Here is a 19,827-nt window from a genome sequence, read left to right as displayed (position 1 = left end):
CCATTTAAAAGAATAGATGCTCTTTGTAACAAAAAAATAAGATAAAACAGAAACCCTTACAGACAAATATCAAAAAATGACCTTACTTTCACAGAATAAGGCTCTTATACATCTTAATGTATTGAAACTGGCCCTAGTGATGATCAACACATGCTCACATGAGACAGTGATAACGTGTGTTTGTTGACTACCCAGTTGTTACTTGTTCTTAAGCAGAGGTTATTTCCAAACTTGTAGGTGTAGTTCAGACACACACGGGAGGAATTTAGACTTAAGTCAATCATGGAGAACAGGAAGGATTGTTAATATTAAAGTGCAACCACAGGTCTGGATGAAGTATACTATAAAAACACTGTGACATCCAAAGCTGTGAGGTGGAGTCATGAGAAATGGTGGGTACTCTGGAGGTGGTTTTCTCAACACCCATCTGACTCATATTATTTAAAATTGCCAGCTACTTGCATACGACAATTTGCGGCTTACAGCTCCCTATCTAATCCAATGTTTCATCGAGAGTGAGATGCAGACATTTGTGCAATCCATCGTCACTCCAAACAGGTTACATTACGAGGAGTTTGTAATCTAAGGGAGATCAGAATTTGATTAAAAGCTTTCAAAATGTCTCATAAGGATAAACGTAGCTGTGTCTGTGTGTGCTGATAGTATTAGACAGCATTGCCACACTGTTTAATGTCAAGGAGGAGAAAATGATCCTATATATTTGATTTGTTACCGGAATAAGTTCTTATGTCAGCGGTGTCCTCACCATGATTTCAAAATCAATTTTCCTGGAAACAATTATGGAAAAATCCATGGAATACATTTATTTTTAACTTCAGAAGGAGATTAGCTAACATTTCTCAACAAAACACAACACTCTAAAGATGTTAAATCACAGTTATTATTAAAATATTCACCAAAAAGCTGTTTGTTGAAAGACCAGTGAAAACAGAGCCAGTGATTTCACTGCCAGGTCAAACAGCCCAAAGATAATAATGATGGTGGTTATATTTATCATTCTGCACCGCACATGCTCTCTCATTTCTAGATAGTGATCTCCAATGAATGTCTGCCTCCAGTATCTGTATGTCTACCTGAATATCTGCTTATTTTCCAGTCTGTCTTTCTGTCTGTCTCCCACGAATGTGCATCACTAATCTGTCTCATAATAACTTCTCTCTTCTTTTCAAAAAAAAAAAAAAAAATAGTGTGAGTCAGTGCCTCTACACTCGCTTCTAAAAATGGATTTGAACTCTTAAAATGAAAAAGTTTGGTACCCATTAACAGTGTTCAGGGAATCTGATCAAACTTCCCCCGGGGAATTGCTCCGGGAAGCTACAGTTCAAACAATGCAAATGACAGCAAATCAGGCTTCACGTCAGAACGACACGCTACAATGACTTCTCACATGTGGACGCCTGGATGTGGAGGCAGACACAAACAGGAATTTACACCGGCACGTAATTGAGTTCAGCTTCAAGTGTAAGATCAGGCAACCAGACAGTATGGAGGCCCAATGACACACATGACATGGCACAAGTGTTGCTCTGCTGCTGTTTATAATTTTCTGTGAGTCTAAATGTTTTCTCCAGAGGGTAAAAATGTGTCCAGAAACTTGGTTTGATTAAGTGCCATGGAGTAAAATAGTGAAGAAAAATGCAAACTTTACGATGGATATAAAAAAAATGTCTTAAGGAAACAAAGCTTGTTTTGTGGCTGTGACAGATTTTCTTTTCAACAACTGGACAAGTTGCTGGGGGAAGAGTTAATTTCTTAAAAGTGGGAAAGCAGTCTGTATTCAGTGAAGGGTTTTAATGGTTTCCAGAGTTTTATAGAAGTGCTTTGTTTTTATAATTCATAACAAGCAAACAGCTACACCTCTTTTTTTCCTTCCCCCTTCGTTTGAATAGCTGGTTAGCATTTTACTACTGTAACAACAAAGCTGACATTTGATATACTGAAGTGAGTCTGTTCAGCACAGTCCCATTGAATGTCATGGCATGAGCACAGACTAAAACCCAGATTGTGAGACAAGATGTGACAAACACATTGACTATACCACTTGATTTTCACCTGTGTGTCACATACTGAAGATGACAAATAGCTCAAATGATGGCACCCGCTTAAAACCACTTTGGTTAAGGTTAGGATTAGGTTATGGCAATAGAATTTAAGTTGAGGTTTAGTAACATAACAGTTTATTTAAGGTTGGGAAAAGCCACTGGTCATGGTTAAACAAGACAAACTTTTGCCTAAAAATGAAAACTTCTCTCAGTGAAATACTTCCTGGAAAAGCTGGATATTGGACCAAAGTCAGCAGAGCTGAAGGCAGATGTAAATACCAATCCATCACCCTGACCACAACACCATTACTTTCCATCACACTGTTTCCATGTCAAGCAAATGTCAAACTGATTTCATAACAAAGTATCATCTTTTCATGGGGAGCAGAAATGTGCTGTTTCATGCAGGTACCACATACTTAATTTTTAATATATTATTTCTGAAACCATGCAAGGGCCAGGCTTGTCTGTATTAATGCTATGTAGATCACAGGACAGCCTAGACAACCTGCTGTAGGTCAAAACTTGTCCTCATGAGGTCAAAGGGAAATTTCAGACATCTGTGGTTATGCAAAGTTGTTCACTGTACATATTATTGGAATCAATAAGCTTATTCTGGCATTTATTTTCTTTGCTTCCCCAGTTATTTAAACAAGACCAGGATCAAGGTAGGGATCCAAGGTACACCTGGTGCAAAGCAGCATCGCGTGCAACTCAAGTGTCTTTGCTAGTTTCAGACTGACACAGTTATCAATCAAGTGCCTATAGTTTAAATAGCAAATGTACTTTCACCCATCTGTCAGTGTGTTGGTATTACTAACCACCCCATTGGTGTGTTGGTAATAAAATGAGATATTGTCAAGCACATCATTGGGGCACTGCAGTGTTGAGGCAGCGAAATTTGATTGTGTGATTGACCAACGAAAAACTGGTCTTAAGTCCGTGGTGCAGTTATTTGAAAGGTGCATTATTAAGATAGAAATATGCACCTACACTGACGGCTGTACAACACAAATACACTCGTTTTTTTACACAAACTGGGACACACGAACGCTCACAAACCTGCAAAAGATTGAAAATAACAATATTATAATGTAATGTTAAAGAGGGTTATTATGTTCAACAATCTGAGTACAAGCAGATTTGTTTCCTTTGCAGAGAAATGTTCTTTCCCATTTCTTTTAGAAATCTGCTAAGGTGTAAGCGCACCTGACTTTTAAAGGGAACAGAGATGATACTCTGATTGTCTTATTTCATATTACACCCAAAACACACATTTCAAGGCCCTAATTAATTAACCTATGATTAATAAAGGCATTAATTGATCAGCACTCAGATTATCCGCCATAAACCAGCAATAGTGGATTTGGACACAACCTAAATAAACTTGCACCGTGCACTTTAGGCTATGTGCTTAGATCGTTGAAATAGAGCCTCTTGTCTTCATCACATGAGATGGGATAAATTAATCCATGGATTGGAATAAATTGGAATTCATAGGTTTTCTGGCTGCCTATCTTAAGTCATTTTTTTTAAATGGCTAATTGCATCCAAGCACTGCTTAGCCATCTGTCAAAAATCAAAAATGTTTAGTGTCGATAAAAAAAAAGTTTGAGAGGCTCACTCAGACTCTGACTGCTCTCTGGTCTAACCAGTCATGGTGAGAAGTGGGTGTGGATGGCGACTCAAAACACGCTTCCCCCAAATCCCACATTGAAAAGTTATAAGGCGTTTCCGAAAGTGTCCTGACAAGCACTTCTAAAGACGAATACTCGCAGCTTAAATATTCTGACTTTAAGTCAGGTCGCACCATTCCGGCTCATTTTAACACTCCACCTCCACTCAGGCTTTTTTTTTTTTTATCATTCAGCTCCACTTTGCATTTTCTTCCCACACGCTGCACCTGGATTTCATGATGGACAAGCAGATTATACACCTGTTACCTTTTAGTAAAAATCCTTCAGCTGTTGTCTGACCTATCTGTGTTCAGACATCTGATGTGTCTCGTTCTCTTGTTTTAGCAGCAGACAAGAAGACGAAAACGGCACACATTGTTTCAGTTGTAGTTTCTGCAGTACAAACTGCCGTCTTTTGTACCATATGTTACAATGTGCCTAATTATAAAAAGGAATTACATTTTGGTTTGGACATATGTGCCCAGTAATGGGTTTCACACCCAGGGCAGACATGCTGTTGTTCCACCAGTGCAACTACAAATATCTTGTGAGTTTGCTTTTTTGACAAACTTTGTGTTGGAAAAGGGTTTCTTTTGTTGTTGTTGTTTTTTTAGAGCGATCGCAATGAGTAAAACGGGAAATCATAATGTGGGAGCGGTGTTTCATGGGAAAAGATGAAGAAATTAGTTTTTAGTCAATGATGGTAGGTGGGAAGTGAATGTGTTGTTCTGACCACATTGAGAGGATCGTTCCAGTAGGAGTAGGAGAGGTCAGTGCGTCAACTGGCTGGAGGCTCAGAGATGGGGATGCTCATATCCTGGAAGACTTTTACCCTGGTGTAGAATTTGAATAAATGTATTTTAAATCAGCTTGAAATGTGACTTATGCCTGCAAGGAAAAGCATTTTACATTTTGCCTTATTATGATAGAATTTAACCCATTAGAAAAAAAAACAGTTATACATAGAATCAGTCAATATTGAAACCACAGATGATTTTATCTGCATAAATACTGCTGTCACAAACGTCCTTTCCTTCCAAACCAAGCCAGCTGAATCTTTATTGGTTTCTGGAAAAAGATAAGATAAACAATAAAAGTAAGCAACAGTTGTGCCAAGGAATGATATTTTCATTTGATGAGTCAAGGAAAAACTATAGAGTGTTTATAGAAATGGAGATGCTCCAAAAAAAACCTTCTGACTCCAACAGACTCCCATTCAGAAGGCATCAACTTCTCTCATTAAAATGCAAAATCAATCTTTTTTTTCCACAAGTCATCAAGGTATCATGAGCTCAATTCACTCCTTCTGATCAGCGATCTGGTGCTCCTTCTGAAAATAATTTTGTAATTATTTTTGGGACGTGTCTGGTTTGATCGACAGGCCTGGGAGGCAGTCAGGTTGCTGGTATAGGTGGGCGGGTGTAGTGTGCTCAGGTTTGCCCTCAGATCCACCCCTCACTGCTCCCCAGCTCCACCCAATTATCCACATATGGTCAATTCGGGCTCAAAATACCAAAACGGCAACAACCAAAATGCCAGACTCAAGTCTTCAAAACAACAAGTTCACAAATCAGTAGGTGACATCATGGTGGGTTGCTACATAAGAAAAACCCAGTGAAATGACTTCAGACTGCAATTATTCATAATTAATGTTTCAGTTCAATCCCAGTATTTTGCTTGTCAATATACTTGTCAGTGTCTTAAAATGTCAAATATTAGATTTGAGGTTTTTAAGTGTCAATACTACTGGACCACCAGTGCTCATGGTTGACTGCCTGGGAAGAGCTGAAGCAAACTGAAACATGAATAGATGAATAGATTCCTGTTGAGAATCCTTCAGGGATTGTGAAAATCAACTGACTCACTTCCTCAGAAAGCAAAATCACAAAAATAAGGAGACACATCACAGAGGGCATGACTTTGGTTGTCACCACTCTTTGTTGTGGGCCAACTGCTTTCCTGAGAAAAGGCTTTGTTTGTGCCCGAATCTTCTGTAACTACAAGAAAAAACAGGCAGCACAGGCCAATTATGACACTCATGCTCTGCTGTGAATGAATGTGGTTCAGAGCAGAGGTTAGGTAAATGTTTTACGTGCTGAAGTTGCTGTTGACTGATTTGTCATTAACACACATGTGGGCAGTTTACGCCTTTACTGCTGTTTTACAATACGAACGGTACATCCAGTGTAGATCGTAAGCAGAGGAGAAAACAAGGCTGTTTTGTGGTGTGGTTACCATCATGAAGTCAACCCTCAATCCAGGAGTGTGAATCACATTCTGAATTAGAGAATGCAATCTAAACCACATGTAAACAATTAGCCTTCAGGATGCCAGGGTTGTTTCTATGTATATGCGTGTGTGTGTGTGTGTGTGTGTGTGTGTGTGTGTGTGTGTGTGTGTGTGTGTGTGTGTGTGTGTGTGTGTGTGTGTGTGTGTGTGTGTGTGTGTGCGAACATGTGTGTGGGGCGTGTACAGTAATGCTTTCCCAGACTGTAATAGTGTAACAGAGAAAGTTTGCATAAATTTAAAGGATGATTGATAACTGAAAAATTACATACAAGAAGAAAATCCACTGCTCTAAGCTCTGTGGGACATTTTAGTGATTTTAAGCACATTGTTTTGGTTTCTCGCACTGCTCTCATCGGTGCTGTTTTTGACTGAGGCTAGCAGCTGTTTTCAATAAAAAGGCTAAGATACATCCAATATGCATAACCTGCCAGCACCATACATCAGACGGACATTAGCAACCATCTGGTAAACATAATGGCGCATTTAGTGTCTAAAGAGGTAGAAACCTTCCCTCAGGGGCTGGTGGAAACTAAAACAGAGACAGAAGGGAAAAGAGAAAATGTTACTTTTATTCATCAGGTAGACACAAAAAAGTAATATTGCTCTGCATCTGGTGGATGTGTAAAGAGGCAACATTTTACTATTATGCGGTCCAAAGAAAAATATTATTTTTTTGTCTGAAAAAAGTGAATATGAAAACAATCCTCAGATTCCATTAGTGCATCAGCTTTTCTTCCCTTTTCATTTCAGTTGTCTCTTAAACTTTCGCTGAGCAAGACAGTTATTGTCTGCAACACCAAAATGCAGAGGCATAAAAGAGGTCTTGTATCAAAGTACACGGCTCTCAACGTCAACAAATTCCTCAGCAGAGACGATACAGAGTTCGAAGCTTGGAGCAAACAGGGGCGGAAGCCAAAAGAAACTGTTGTAAGGCTGTGTCACGGGTATCAAGTGTGTAAGGCCTGAAATATTTTCAAGTGTGTGTGTTTTAAAATTCTTTTCAAAGATATCCCAAAAGAAACAAACATCACAATCAGCAACAACAACAACTGATTAATGGCTCTGACCTGTCCCGTGACCCATATTATACTCTTTGAATATAACAGTTTCAAATAAGTTGTAACTTGACTATAAGTAGAAACATATTTTGTCATTTTCCCAGCCAATACTGGATTTATTTGAAATATTTCTGTCTGTAAATACAAATAAGATTATAAAAGGCCACCCACAATAAAAGCAACGGAGCATTTAATCCTTTCTTCAAAATGGCTGCTTTTCAAAGTGACAGCTAGCCAGCTTGGTCCCTCAGGGAACAGCTGTATGATTAAGATGAATCTCCCTGTTTTGTTTTGTTTCAATTTATAGTCTCTCGATAACATCAACCCCTCCCTGGACTTCAAAGAGGTGAGCACACTAATGCATAACTCTTGAATAAGGAGATCCTTCTTTGTGCCAAGACATGTGGCTCTGACCACAATCTTTTCCTTGTTTGTTATCCGTCTTTGTTCCGTGCGCTTGTCTTTGTGTCTTTTTCTCTTATTATCACTCATCATCTCTCCCTGTCTTTTTCCATTCTTCTCTCACCCACCCCTCATTCTCTCTCTCTGTCTCTCTCTCTCTCTGTCCCTCCGAGGCCTCCAAACCCTGTAATCTCTTCATGTTTTCGTCACGTAGTGACAAACCAGAGGATGCACTGAGGCAAAAATCTGTGTGCACAGCATTTTTATTCTTGTGCGCACACTCTTTGTGCCTTTTGTTTGTGGGAATGTATTCTCATTAGTAAGTGTATCTGTGTGTGTGTGTGTGTGTGTGTGTGTGTGTGTGTGTGTGTGTGTGTGTGTGTGTGTGTGTGTGTGTGTGTGTGTGTGTGTGTGTGTGTGTGTGTGTGTGTGTGCAAGTATAATCTTCTCTTCCCAAATGTTTTGTGGTCTGAAGGGTGGGATGAAGGGTAAAAAGGGAAAGGAGGAGAAGCCCAGAGGTACTCCTCCCTTGTTGCTGATAACAAAAACAAAACACGTGAGTCTCTTCTGACTCAAGTATGTTTAAAAAGCCTCAATATTTGCAACATTTTTCAGTCGATTTTTCAATTATGTCAAAGTGAAAGCCTATTTCTGGAAGCATTCCCTAATTTTCACTTCAATTAATTGAAATTGATTAATGGTTTTTATTCTTCATTGAGTTTCCAAGCAACCTCACTCACTTAACATGTTGCTTTGCAGTGACCAGAGCTTTTGTTATAGTGATTGATATTCAATAAGTCATATGAAAACAAAGCACAGGTGTTTCACATCTGTTTCTCAAATTTCTACTTTTCCTCCCTGGAAAATTTCAGCCAATAGATTTGTGTAGTTGTGTACCACGTTCACAAATGAAAGTCGTCCTACAGTCCATGAAAGGAAATAATTGTGATTTCACACGAATATAACCTAAAGTTATGTCTCTCTTTCAATAATGTTTGACTAAGACTTCACTTGAGGAATAGTTGGACATTTAGGGAAAACACTCATTAACTCTCTTGCCAAATGGTAATCATTAAATGGTCTGGACTTATAACTGGATTGATAACACTCTCACATCTGTATGGTAAATATGCAGCTGGAGCCAGCAGCTTGTTAGGTCATCTTAACACAAAACATGGAAACTATAACAAAGGAAATGTTCAAAATGTAACATGATGTGAGTACTTTGGGAAAACTGTTCTGATTCAAAGCTTGTAAATTCTTTGTAGGGAAAAAGCCAATTTTACAGGGGTTTTTTGGTTTTTTTTTATATAAGCTGGTGTCATTAATATTAAAACCACTTTGAGATGTCAATAAGTGATGTTGGCTAATCATTTGAGTCAAATCATTTTCAAAGCTTGAACCTGTTTCCAATGCTTTCATTCTGGCTACTCAGTGGACTTAATTTGAAGGTTCGGCAAAGGCGCTGAACTGACACCTCCCTGACGTTGCATGTTTGCAGGGTGTATGCATCTGTAGAGGATGTATTTGAGAGAAGCATATTAACTCATAGTAAATTATCTTGTGCTCACAAGATGATATCATGTATTAATTTGCAGTGCACCAAGGAGCAAATAGTGAGTGATACTGCACATAACCGCTGACAAATATAAGTGTTATTTTACAATACTCTAATACATTGTAAATAACAAGAACACAATTAACAGTTAGATATCCAACGAGGAAGACATACAGAGGAATGTGGTACTCTGGTAAGTGTTGTTTGACATTTTGACAAGTAACTGATAAGACTCTATAAACAAGTGTGTGTATGTGCATGTGTTGAAGTGTGTTTGTTAAGTACGGCTTTCTTCTGACCCTCTCTGCAGAATGTTTCCTCATTAACGCTGCACTGATTCCTGGTCCTGCCTCAAAGCGAGCAACCATCTGCTTAAACACACAGAAAAACCAGGATCTTCTTCAGTGGTCTGTGATGGTTGCGAGATGGTGCGGCTGTTGATGCTTTGTGTGTTTGTAGCTATGTTCGGCTACATCTCTGCGTCCACAGAAGAGAGAGAGAGAGAGAGAGAGAGAGAGAGAGAGAGAGAGAGAGAGAGAGAGAGAGAGAGAGAGAGAGAGAGAGAGAGAGAGAGAGAGAGAGAGAGAGAGAGAGAGAGAGAGAGAGAGAGAGAGAGAGAGAGAGAGAGAGAGAGAGAGAGAGAGAGAGAGAGAGAGAGAGAGAGAGAGAGAGAGAGAGAGAGAGAGAGAGAGAGAGAGAGAGAGAGAGAGAGAGAGAGAGAGAGAGAGAGAGAGAGAGAGAGAGAGAGAGAGAGAGAGAGAGAGAGAGAGAGAGAGAGAGAGAGTCTGCACCAATTCCCTCCTACCTGGAGCTAAAGGTAACACATGCCAGCATGTGCTGTCAATGTGCGAGAGTGTGTGTTGACTGCATGATGCCAAAACTTCTGCATGATATGCTAAATCAAGTAAAATGCTTGTTAAACTCTAACATTAATGTAATTTAAAGCTAAATACTTTTAAATGTGATTTTTAAACGGAAAAAAGAATACTCGTGCGTGTGAATGTTTACTTTTTGGGTTCTTGAGTGCTTGTAATATTTACTATTGTTTGCTCATACTGTAAAGATAAAGGAATTTAAGTTTCTGACCTTAAATGGAAATGTGTGAGTGTAAGGCATTCTGAGGAAATACCCCCAATATGTTTTAGGGTTTACAGAGCCGATGATAAAGCCATTGAGTATTAAATGTCCTGTAGTTTACGAGTTAGCTGTCTGCCACCCCATAGTCTTTTGGAGGGAATGCCTCCTTGTGCGTGTGTGTGTGTGTGCGTGCGTGCGTGCGTGCGTGTGTGTGTGTGTGTGTTTTCCATTTTACGACATCTAGTAGCTCGTTCCCCCGCTGATTCAGACAGACAGACCCAATAAAATACAATGTTGAGCTACGCTTTTCTTTTCTTTTTTCAGCTCCTTTCACATGACTGAAAATATGACATTCAGATCTGGCTCAAATGAAAGCCAGAAAGATGTTTCTTTAGGAATTGGCACGCACAGATTGGAGGACTGTCAAATAAAAATGTGTCATCGTTGTAAAAAAAAGGCCATTGATAGAATTTTCCATTTGTTTAGTATAAAAAAGCATCTTAACTTTACTTCCTGTTTCATATACAGTAAGTAGTGAACTACAGAGTTGAGTGGTCAGCATGGATAAAGAAAAGAGGCCACTGTAACATTAAAAACACTTTTGCAGCTTTCCATTGAATTTTCTGTATTGGCAAAAAAAAATCTGATTGTAACATTGTGTATTTAGACAGCTGCTACTGAAGTGAAATGATTATTTGTACAAGACTCATCCAGATACTACTGCCCACAGACTCAGTCTCTGAGTGTGTGAACACTCACATCTGCGTATTGCAGTGGGTGTTGGACTTGCATTTTTCTTTGTTTCATACTTCCCAAAAATGTCTTTTATTTATTCTAACCTTTTTCAACAAACATACTTTTATTGCTCTTACGGGTACATTGACTTCATCATTTTTGAATGGGTTTACTGGCATTTTAATTTCTGTGATGTAGAAATGTGGACCACTGTGACTTTGACAATGAACAGTTTTAGACTTTCCCATATTAAATTTCTGTTGGTGCTGAGTAAATGTAAAATTGTTGCTAGAAGATATTTGACATGACAAATTCCAATGTGATTTGACAGCTTAATCCAACAATTGAGGCATGTTAGTAATTTTACAGTCCATGGTTTCAGTTCAGTAGTCCGCAAAATGAGAGCATTCAGTGCATCCAGGACCAATGTGAAGTGCAGTGATTTACTGTAGCTTACTTTAAAATGTCAAAACAGCCTGCAGAAGGGAACAATCAATTTTCCTAAGTACTCTTCCAAGCTAATACAAGCAGTTTGCTACGGTCCTTTGTTTCAAAGCCCAGCACTTAGAAAGCTATAAACTGCCATCTGCATCAACAACTGGGCCAAAATTACTGCCCTAATAGATATTCAGAAACCTCTTAAGATTTCTTGCCAGGAGCGCTTTAATCAGCGGACCTGCCAGAGATATTTCTCCTAAGCCTCATTTGTGCTTTCAACTCTGAAAAGTGTGTTGTGTCATTAGTTCTTTGATAGAACTGATGATTTTGAAAATGGTACTGCAGTGACTGAACTTTACATTAAAGTCAATCTTATGTTCATAAAAATCGTCAGATGGTTTAATCTTTGTCTTGCAGTGACGTGCACACATAGCACTGGACCTCCCACCCCAATGCACTGTGCTGCAGTTTTTCTTGGCCTGCTGAGAGTGTTGATAATATATCATAATCCTGATGGCTTTGATACTTCAAAAATGCGTAAACATGCTCTCTTTTCACAGTATGCAAAATACTTTGGCTTTGGAAAAATCTCCTTACACACTCCTCTTTACGGTCTTTCCTCTTAAATCCAGGAGACCAAGGTGAGATTGGAGAGGTGGGAGATCAGGGGAAACTGGGGAAGAATGGACCACCAGGACTTCCAGGTATCCACCAATCCATTAATACATACTATGTGAGAGGAAAAGGACATTTCCTGGCTATTTGTTTAAACATAAATGTCTTCTATATAGTAGGACCGGGGACAAAAATATTACAGAAACATCCCTGTTAACAGAGATTTTTTTTTGTATTCCACTCAGTAAAAACACTGAAGTGACATCATTCCTTCTTCTGCCATGAAAGGCTTTATATAACTTTTTCCACATATGCAATGGTAATATGATTAATAATTGTGTAAAGTGTTTTTGATTTTTGATGAAATCTGACTATGAATGTGGATGGTGCAGCAGACAAACATTCACACATAGAATCACAGTGACTCCTTGTCTGTTTTAATAGCAGCCTCAAAAGCTGAATGACTTCTGTGGAAGAGACATAGAACCAAAAATCAATCGGTGATTGAAACAGAAGTTCATTTTCTACCACAATTTCCCTGAGTTTGAGAAACATGACAGAACACTTTTAGAATGTAACACTTCCACATGCAAATATTCTTGAAAAAGTATCATTTGTATTAAAAACAAAACAAATACTCTCATTGGCTGTTTTTTAAATTGAGTTTTTTCAGCCTATTTTTCATATATTCCACACTACAAAAATAGCTCTTGTATACTCACTTCCCAATTTTCCGTGAACATATGTAAATTTTACTCTCGTGACACACACACACACACACACACACACACACACACACACACACACACACACACACACACACACACACACACACACACACACACACACACACACACACACACACACACACACACACACACACACACACACACACACACACACACACACACACACGTGTACATGTATGTATGTATGTTGCTGGGGTCCATAGACACACACACAAACCCACAACAGATAATTGTATATACTTGTACACTCTGTGTAAAAGCACTGGTTCCTGGTTCCTGGCTGCCCTCTTGTTCTCCTCAGATGTTTGTTTTATTCTGTAACTTCACGCAGAGGTTGTCGTACACACATAAATGCACAGACTTTACACACAACAACACACTTCTCCCGTCAGTCTGTGTGAGAGATGAATGCCAGGATTTCCAAAATATACGGGTGCGTATACGTAAACCCTTTTCAACTGTTCAAGTTTGTGGATGTTATTCAACAGTATAGCAAACCCAGTCATTCTGGTTTTTCTGTGTGTATGGTTACTGTAGGCATGAATGCAGGTTTCTATTATGATTTTGTAACTGTAGTATGTCAGCAGCTCAACAGATGACGCATGGATTCCATGTCTTGATTTAGGCAGGTTTACAGGAAACAGTTGCTTATTTTTGGAACACGTGACTGCTAATGCTTGGATGGGCAACAAAAGCTATTTGTTGCTCCAAACTTATTAACATCAACAAGCTGCTGTGCTGCTGGATTTCTATGTTTGTCAGTTGTGCTTCAATCAAAACTGCTATGGAGATGGAATTTGCAGAATTATAAACAGAAAGGTTTGCTGTTACCTAATGATCTTAATTCTTGTGAAGACCCTGTAGGGACAAGTAGCATTTGCAAAACTAATGGAAAATCTAGCTCAAGGCCTTTATTTGATGTGACACGGCTCTCTTTCCACTGTCCAATATGCTCTAATAAGGAGAAACACTGTTTTTCAGAATTTCCTTTTATGATTAAGCAAACAATAGTTAATGAATGATCTAATCTAACATCTGTTTGGCATTTTATTCTTCTGTATGTTCGTTAAATCAGATTAAACCTTTAAATCTAGTTCATTTTGCTCTATGATTCCCATAAAAAAATGTGGCCTTCATCTCATTTATCCTCCAGCAGCTGGAGAATCCAGACGTTAAACCAGTTGGTGGGGTTGGCCATTATAAAGAGTGACAGCAGTGATAGGAGGGATTGTTATCTGGACGTTAAGATAGACGGTTTAACTGGCAGGCATAAGCACCGCCAAAACAACATCAATCAGCTCTTACAGACAAAGAAGGAATAACAAGAGACCAACTGATTGAATTTCTTCATATAGCAAAAAACAAACACATATAGTAACTTCTCACAATCAGTTCTCAGTTCAGGATTGTCAAAATATTTACTTTGAGAGGGGGCTTCTCAGACATCCTCAAAGAAAATTCCATTAAAATTGCACACAGATTTGAGTGAAATTTCCCCAAGGCCAGGGCTTACAGACCTCACACAATCCATAAGACCTCACACCTTCTGCCAACACTTCTCACAAATCATCAAGAAGAAAATCAGCATGAGAAAGTGGGAAATGTGAAATAGTAGTGAAAAGCCGGCTGTGCGTGTGTGTGTGTGGTAAATCCCTCTAATAGCAATAGGCTTCTCTAATGCGTCACTTTGTATTCCAAACGCCATCAATTTCCAGTTGAATAGTTTCCTGAGGAAACACTCATTCAAGGGCTGGCAGAGAGTCTGCTCTGTAGTTCATACACACACACACACACACACACACACACACACACACACACACACACACACACACACACACACACACACACACACACACACACACACACACACACACACACACACACACACACACATGCAAACGCACATAGATTCTATCACCATAACATCCAAAATCATGCACCGCATCAGTATCTCAGTTCCAGAGAAGGACTTAATCCATTACAGTCATTGTAATAATGATAATCAGATCTAAGGTACTAACTATCAATATATTACAAATAATAAAAAAAACTTTGATAAATGCAGTAATCAGTGCATGCATTTATCCAGCAATTCTCTTGTAAACAATCTTTACTCTGCAAACAGTCTCTCAACACAAATCAGTTGAGTAAGTGTTTAAAATAAATATATATTTTACCCTTTCATTTTATGTAGTATTAATGATAATAATAATAATATTGATAATAATAAATAATTAACATAGCATTAGCTTTGTAACCATGCAAAGCCTCAGTGCTTAAAGAGATAATCTCTAAATGATGAGACACCATAGAATGTAATCAAATTGATCAGGCTTTAAAACAATAAAATAATTAATTAAAAAATTGTGCACACTGTGTTGGATTGGAACATTACCATCAAAATGAGATGATGAGTTTTCTTTACTGTGTCTCAAATATCTCATCATCCATTCTTCCTCCTCTCCCTTTGTCTTTGTATCCCTTCCTCTTCAGGACTGGCAGGAGAAACGGGGTTTAAAGGAGAAGTGGGCCACACGGGAAAAATGGGGCGGATTGGAGACGAAGGTAGACCTTTAAATCTAATTTTAATCTAAAGTTTGTTTCTTTATGTAGTTACAGTTATAATCATCATTTCATCATTAAAATACATTATTTACACCAATCAAATAATAAAGTGCATCGAGGGGAAAACCTCGATGCAACCTCAGTTTCTTATTTCCAAGAACAGAGAAAGATTAATTAGCTTTTATTTGAACTTCCTGGCCATCAGTTTACAATTTTTTTTAAAGGTTTTAAAAAATTTAGTCATTGGGTTATAACTGAATCTTTATGACTTTAAAATGGGCTTTAAGGGGGAAATACATTCTTCTGAAACCCCTGAGCTTCACTGCTGCTCCATAACAACAGACCCTGAACATTAAATTCAGTAGAATTGACATCACTGCACAAATCAGCACACTTAATTAGTCCCAAGACTAATACACAACGAGAAATTGCTTTAAACTGCTCATTAGGTAGTTTCAAGCCAGTAAGACAGTTTGCTTAAAAAGACCACATTTCTCTCCATCTCTTTTATGTTTTAAATGAGTTAATCCAAAGATAGAAGAAAACATAATCCTGCTATATGATGTCATGCAGTTGCTTTGCCCAGGATGGCTGAAACAATTTCTATCTTTATTTTTATTTTTATGAGCACTCATGTTCCCCTGCCTCACTAAATCTTCACTTTTCTCAGTTTTCAATTAAGTTTAATATGCTTACAGGAAAGTGGCTGTGCATCAGCCATCTCAGGCAAAGGAGTGAGGTCACAACTTTGGACTTTCTTTGATCCTGAGAGCCTGCAGCACATAAAACACCTGGAAAATAACAACTTGTTTTCAGGGCAATGCCAGCTTTAACACAATTGATTAACCTATTGAGTTTATTTGCCAGGAAGTGCACATTTCCCCTGTTTATACCATCGGCATGAAATAAAAAAGCTAAACAGACTGCACAAGTATAGCATGTCACTGTTCTAGCTGTTCCTCATTCAAAAGCAGGCCATTGTGATGTTTATATTGCTTCCCCACTTCCCCTAAATTTGCAACTGCCAGTTGGGTTTATTTCCACAATGGAGCTCAAGTGTATGTGAAGATGTATTGCAGTGCATCCTGGATTACAGAAATCCTACAATCTGCCCACATAAATTAAAACGTTATATACATTTTTGTGCTGACATGTTGAGGTATGTTTGAGACAATTAAATATGAGTTATAATAGGTTAAACTTTGACCTGAGTAAATCTAGTCATATCTATTTTTGAAATGTATGATACAGCCATCTGGTGGCAATCTTTCGCAACAACATCACAGTGTCAAGCTGTCAAATTCAGTTATTGGTAGATAGTGTGTGATAGTACTGGGTTAGTCATATGTTAGGTAATTCATATCTTTAATAAATTATTGAGGAAATGCATTTTTTTTTTAAAGGATTGTGTGTGATTTATATTATTCCTCTGTAGGTGATAAAGGTGATACAGGTTTGGATGGGCCTTTTGGTTTCAAAGGAAAACCAGGTGATTAACTCTACAGCATGCAGACACTGATTTTTTTTAATTTTTTTAATTTTAATCCCTATATGTGTCAACACTGACAATTGTGCCCCTCTCTGGTCAACATTATGACGCAACCTTACCCATATAAATGTGGTATTTAAAGGTTTAAACACACCTGTGCATTCAAACTAGTAAATATAATTAAATAAACTGTATTTGCATCTCTTACTGTAATAAAGATAATAAACATTTGTAGCCACTGGTCAGTCAGTGAAGCTATTCTAGACACTGTTGGAAATGGAAAGGCAGCAATACCATATTGCTACTACTTCTTGCCTGTCAGAAAATATCACGGCAGTGATGTTCTTCATTATATGGCCATTCACTTCGCCACACTGAAGTTGAAATTAAATGATGCCTGTGGAGTGCTGATATTAAACTTTAATTTAATAATTTGTATTAAGTTGTGCTTAATTGCACATTTTACAGATACAGTGATTCTTAAATTTTTTTGAAAGTGAAGCAGGACAATCCTCTAAGACATCAAACAAACAAACAAACAAGAAGCTGTACTAACCTTTGTTTAATCCATCAGGCACAACATGTGACTGTGGCAGGTACAGGAAGGTGGTTGGACAGCTGGATGTCAGCGTAGGCAAGCTAAGGAAGGCTGTCAAGTTTGTAAAAAATGGTGAGTCCTCGGTCGTATCTTTATAACATACACTACATGTTCTTTAAACCGTGTAAAATAACTTGCAGCAACTTCATGATAAATTCAAACCCTGATACAAATCCTGTATCAGGTTTATATAAAACATGATGCAACGTACATATTTTGTTAATTAACAATTCTTTTGTAGTTATTGCCACCTGCTATTATTTAAGGAAGTATGCCAAGCATTCTTTATTTTACTTTCCTTTAACTTATTATACTTTGAAGTAGAATTAATCTTTCAGACGTTGTTTTACTACTCCGGCTGGAGAACAGTACAAACACCAAACCCTTTGTCCATTTAAAGGAGCAGTATGTAGTATTGAGTGGCATCTAGTGGTGAAGTTGCAGATTGCAAGCAGTTGAACACCCCTCCACTTGCCCTCCCTTTCAAATCCTGTGAGAGAATCCACAGTAGCCTTGAAACTTGTGAACAACTAAAAAAAGCCCTCTCCAGAACCAGTGTTTGGTTTGTCCCCCCTGGGCTACTGTAGAAACATGGTGGTTCAACATGGCATGCTCCATGGAAGAAAAAACCTACTCATTAGATAAATATTATTGGGTCATTCTTAGGTAACGAAAACACAGCGATTTTTTTTTTTTTTTTTTTTAAATATCAGGAGATTATATATTTAAAAAAATAATTATAAATATTGTATTCCATTTCTGCTAATAGATCCTGTTAAATCCTACACACTAAACCTTTAAAACAACTTCACACTTGTGCTTCATCTTACACATAATTCCATTCAACTTTGTCAAGATGTAATCATTTTCACTCCATTTTCTGGCTCTTTTTCAGTCTGACAAGCCTAGTGCAGCTGCCATATAATTCCTGCCACATCACTGATCCATATATTTAATCTGTTGATCTTTGTAAATAAAAATGCACTCAATTGTCATTAAAAACCTGTCATTTAAATTCTTCCTGATGACATTTGACCCTTAAACCTGTCCTTTGCAGTTATCCTGGGCTTGAGGGAAACAGAGGAGAGATACTACCTGCTGGTGAAGGAGTCAAAGAGGTTCAGAGAGGCTTCACTGAACTGCAAGCTAAGAGGTGGCACACTGGCAATGCCAAAAACCAGCAACACCAACCGTCTCATGGCTGACTATGTCAGTCAGGCAGGACTGACAAGAGTTTATATAGGAGTGCAGGCTCAAAGCAAAGACAATGTAAGTGTTTATGGTCTTAAAACAGAAACACATTAGCCATTACTAATGTTAATAATGAACATGCATAGGAACAAGCTACAAAAACCAAGAACATAATATAAACATTACCGAAGTTCTTGTAATTTTTTTCTAGATGAGGGGTCATGTAGCGCAGGACGACAAACTCAATGCTGCTGCCACCACATTAAACATGAAATGCTTTTAAAAAAAAAAAGATGTGTCTCCTGTGTTCTTGTTGTCAGGATGGAACAAGCAGTTATGGTTATGCTGACTCCAGCCCTCTGCAGGGGTTCGCAGCTTGGAGCCAAGAGCAGGAGCTATTTCCCACCACAAACTCCAGCTGTGTGGAACTGCTCAGCACTGGGACATGGGGCCATGTGGAGTGTGAAACCACCATGTTTTTCCTCTGTGAGTTTCCGAAGAGCAGGAGAAGAGGAGGAGGAAGAGGGACACCTGCCTCCACATCATCAAGAGCATGAGTAAATTAGATATAATGCACAGCCATACAATATATAGTGTATGTGTGTGGGGGTGTATTTTGTTGTACTTATTGGCAGTTTACATAATGTATCAATGGAAATTTTACAAATTAAAGTAACTGAAAACCCAAAATCAAACTGTGGCTGAGAAATCTTTCAATACAATGTTAATCAATAATTTAAAAATAACATAACTTCATTAGTAGATTAGTAGTTTGTGTTTGTCTGGCCACAGACAGACGAGACAAGGGATCATCAACAGTTTGAACAGTTGATAAAAACAATCCAAAGACCCCCAACCCAACAATTGTCAATTCACTCTCAAAAGAGTCTAATAAAACCATCAAATATTCACATTTCAAAACATAAAACCAAAAAACAAATATGCAGATTTATGTTTTATTTAAAAAAGAAAATGTATCTTATTTGGATTATTTGTTTGGATTTGGACACTATTTTCTTTTTAATTTATTCTTTATTTGTGTCAGACTACATTTTGTGGCACCAGTACAAGGATCAGCCCCTGACACACACACAGCATCTATTGGCCACACTGAAGAAAATAATAAAAAATCACAAAGTTTTGTTTAATTATGTTATTCTACTTTTTTTTTTAATATATATTACATTATATTACATGTTGTCTTATTATTAACTCCAAAAAGTGTGAAAGCATTTCATAGATGTACTATTGGGTTGTAAATTGCAGTCATTTTTCATGTTGCTTTTAAGGGTTAAACTTAAGAAATGTTAAATGTTACATTGAA

The 19,827-nt window shown here is 38.0% G+C and overlaps 1 protein-coding gene across 2 annotated transcripts; it reads left to right on the top strand.

Moving 5' to 3' along the window:
• Positions 1-9,425: 9,425 nt before the first annotated feature.
• Positions 9,426-19,631, top strand: colec10 (collectin sub-family member 10 (C-type lectin)). Of its 2 annotated transcripts, XM_069693019.1 has the most exons (8): positions 9,426-9,538; positions 9,831-9,863; positions 11,929-12,000; positions 15,154-15,225; positions 16,661-16,714; positions 17,289-17,384; positions 18,370-18,581; positions 18,824-19,631. In XM_069693019.1, the coding sequence occupies exons 1-8, from the start codon at positions 9,472-9,474 to the stop codon at positions 19,058-19,060; spliced, it is 843 nt and encodes a 280-aa protein (XP_069549120.1). In that variant the 5' UTR covers positions 9,426-9,471; the 3' UTR covers positions 19,061-19,631. The 2 variants fall into 2 exon arrangements, with proteins under 2 accessions (XP_069549120.1, XP_069549121.1); XM_069693020.1 differs by lacking the exon at positions 11,929-12,000.
• Positions 19,632-19,827: the final 196 nt, after the last annotated feature.

The sequence above is a fragment of the Brachyistius frenatus genome, unplaced genomic scaffold (assembly GCF_029030835.1).
Source record: "Brachyistius frenatus isolate BFR_SWC_R1_liver_20210118 unplaced genomic scaffold, ASM2903083v1 Contig_14, whole genome shotgun sequence".
In the NCBI taxonomy this organism is placed as follows: Eukaryota; Metazoa; Chordata; class Actinopteri; family Embiotocidae; genus Brachyistius; species Brachyistius frenatus.
This window is presented reverse-complemented; position numbering and strand designations above follow the sequence as displayed.

Bases quoted from the DNA above. Each gene is read 5' to 3' on its own strand.
- colec10 (XM_069693019.1), top strand. From the start codon at position 9,472: ATGGTGCGGCTGTTGATGCTTTGTGTGTTTGTAGCTATGTTCGGCTAC. The intron at 12,001-15,153 runs GTATCCACCAAT...CTTCCTCTTCAG, and splicing joins TGGACCACCAGGACTTCCAG to GACTGGCAGGAGAAACGGGG. The intron at 16,715-17,288 runs GTGATTAACTCT...TTAATCCATCAG, and splicing joins TGGTTTCAAAGGAAAACCAG to GCACAACATGTGACTGTGGC.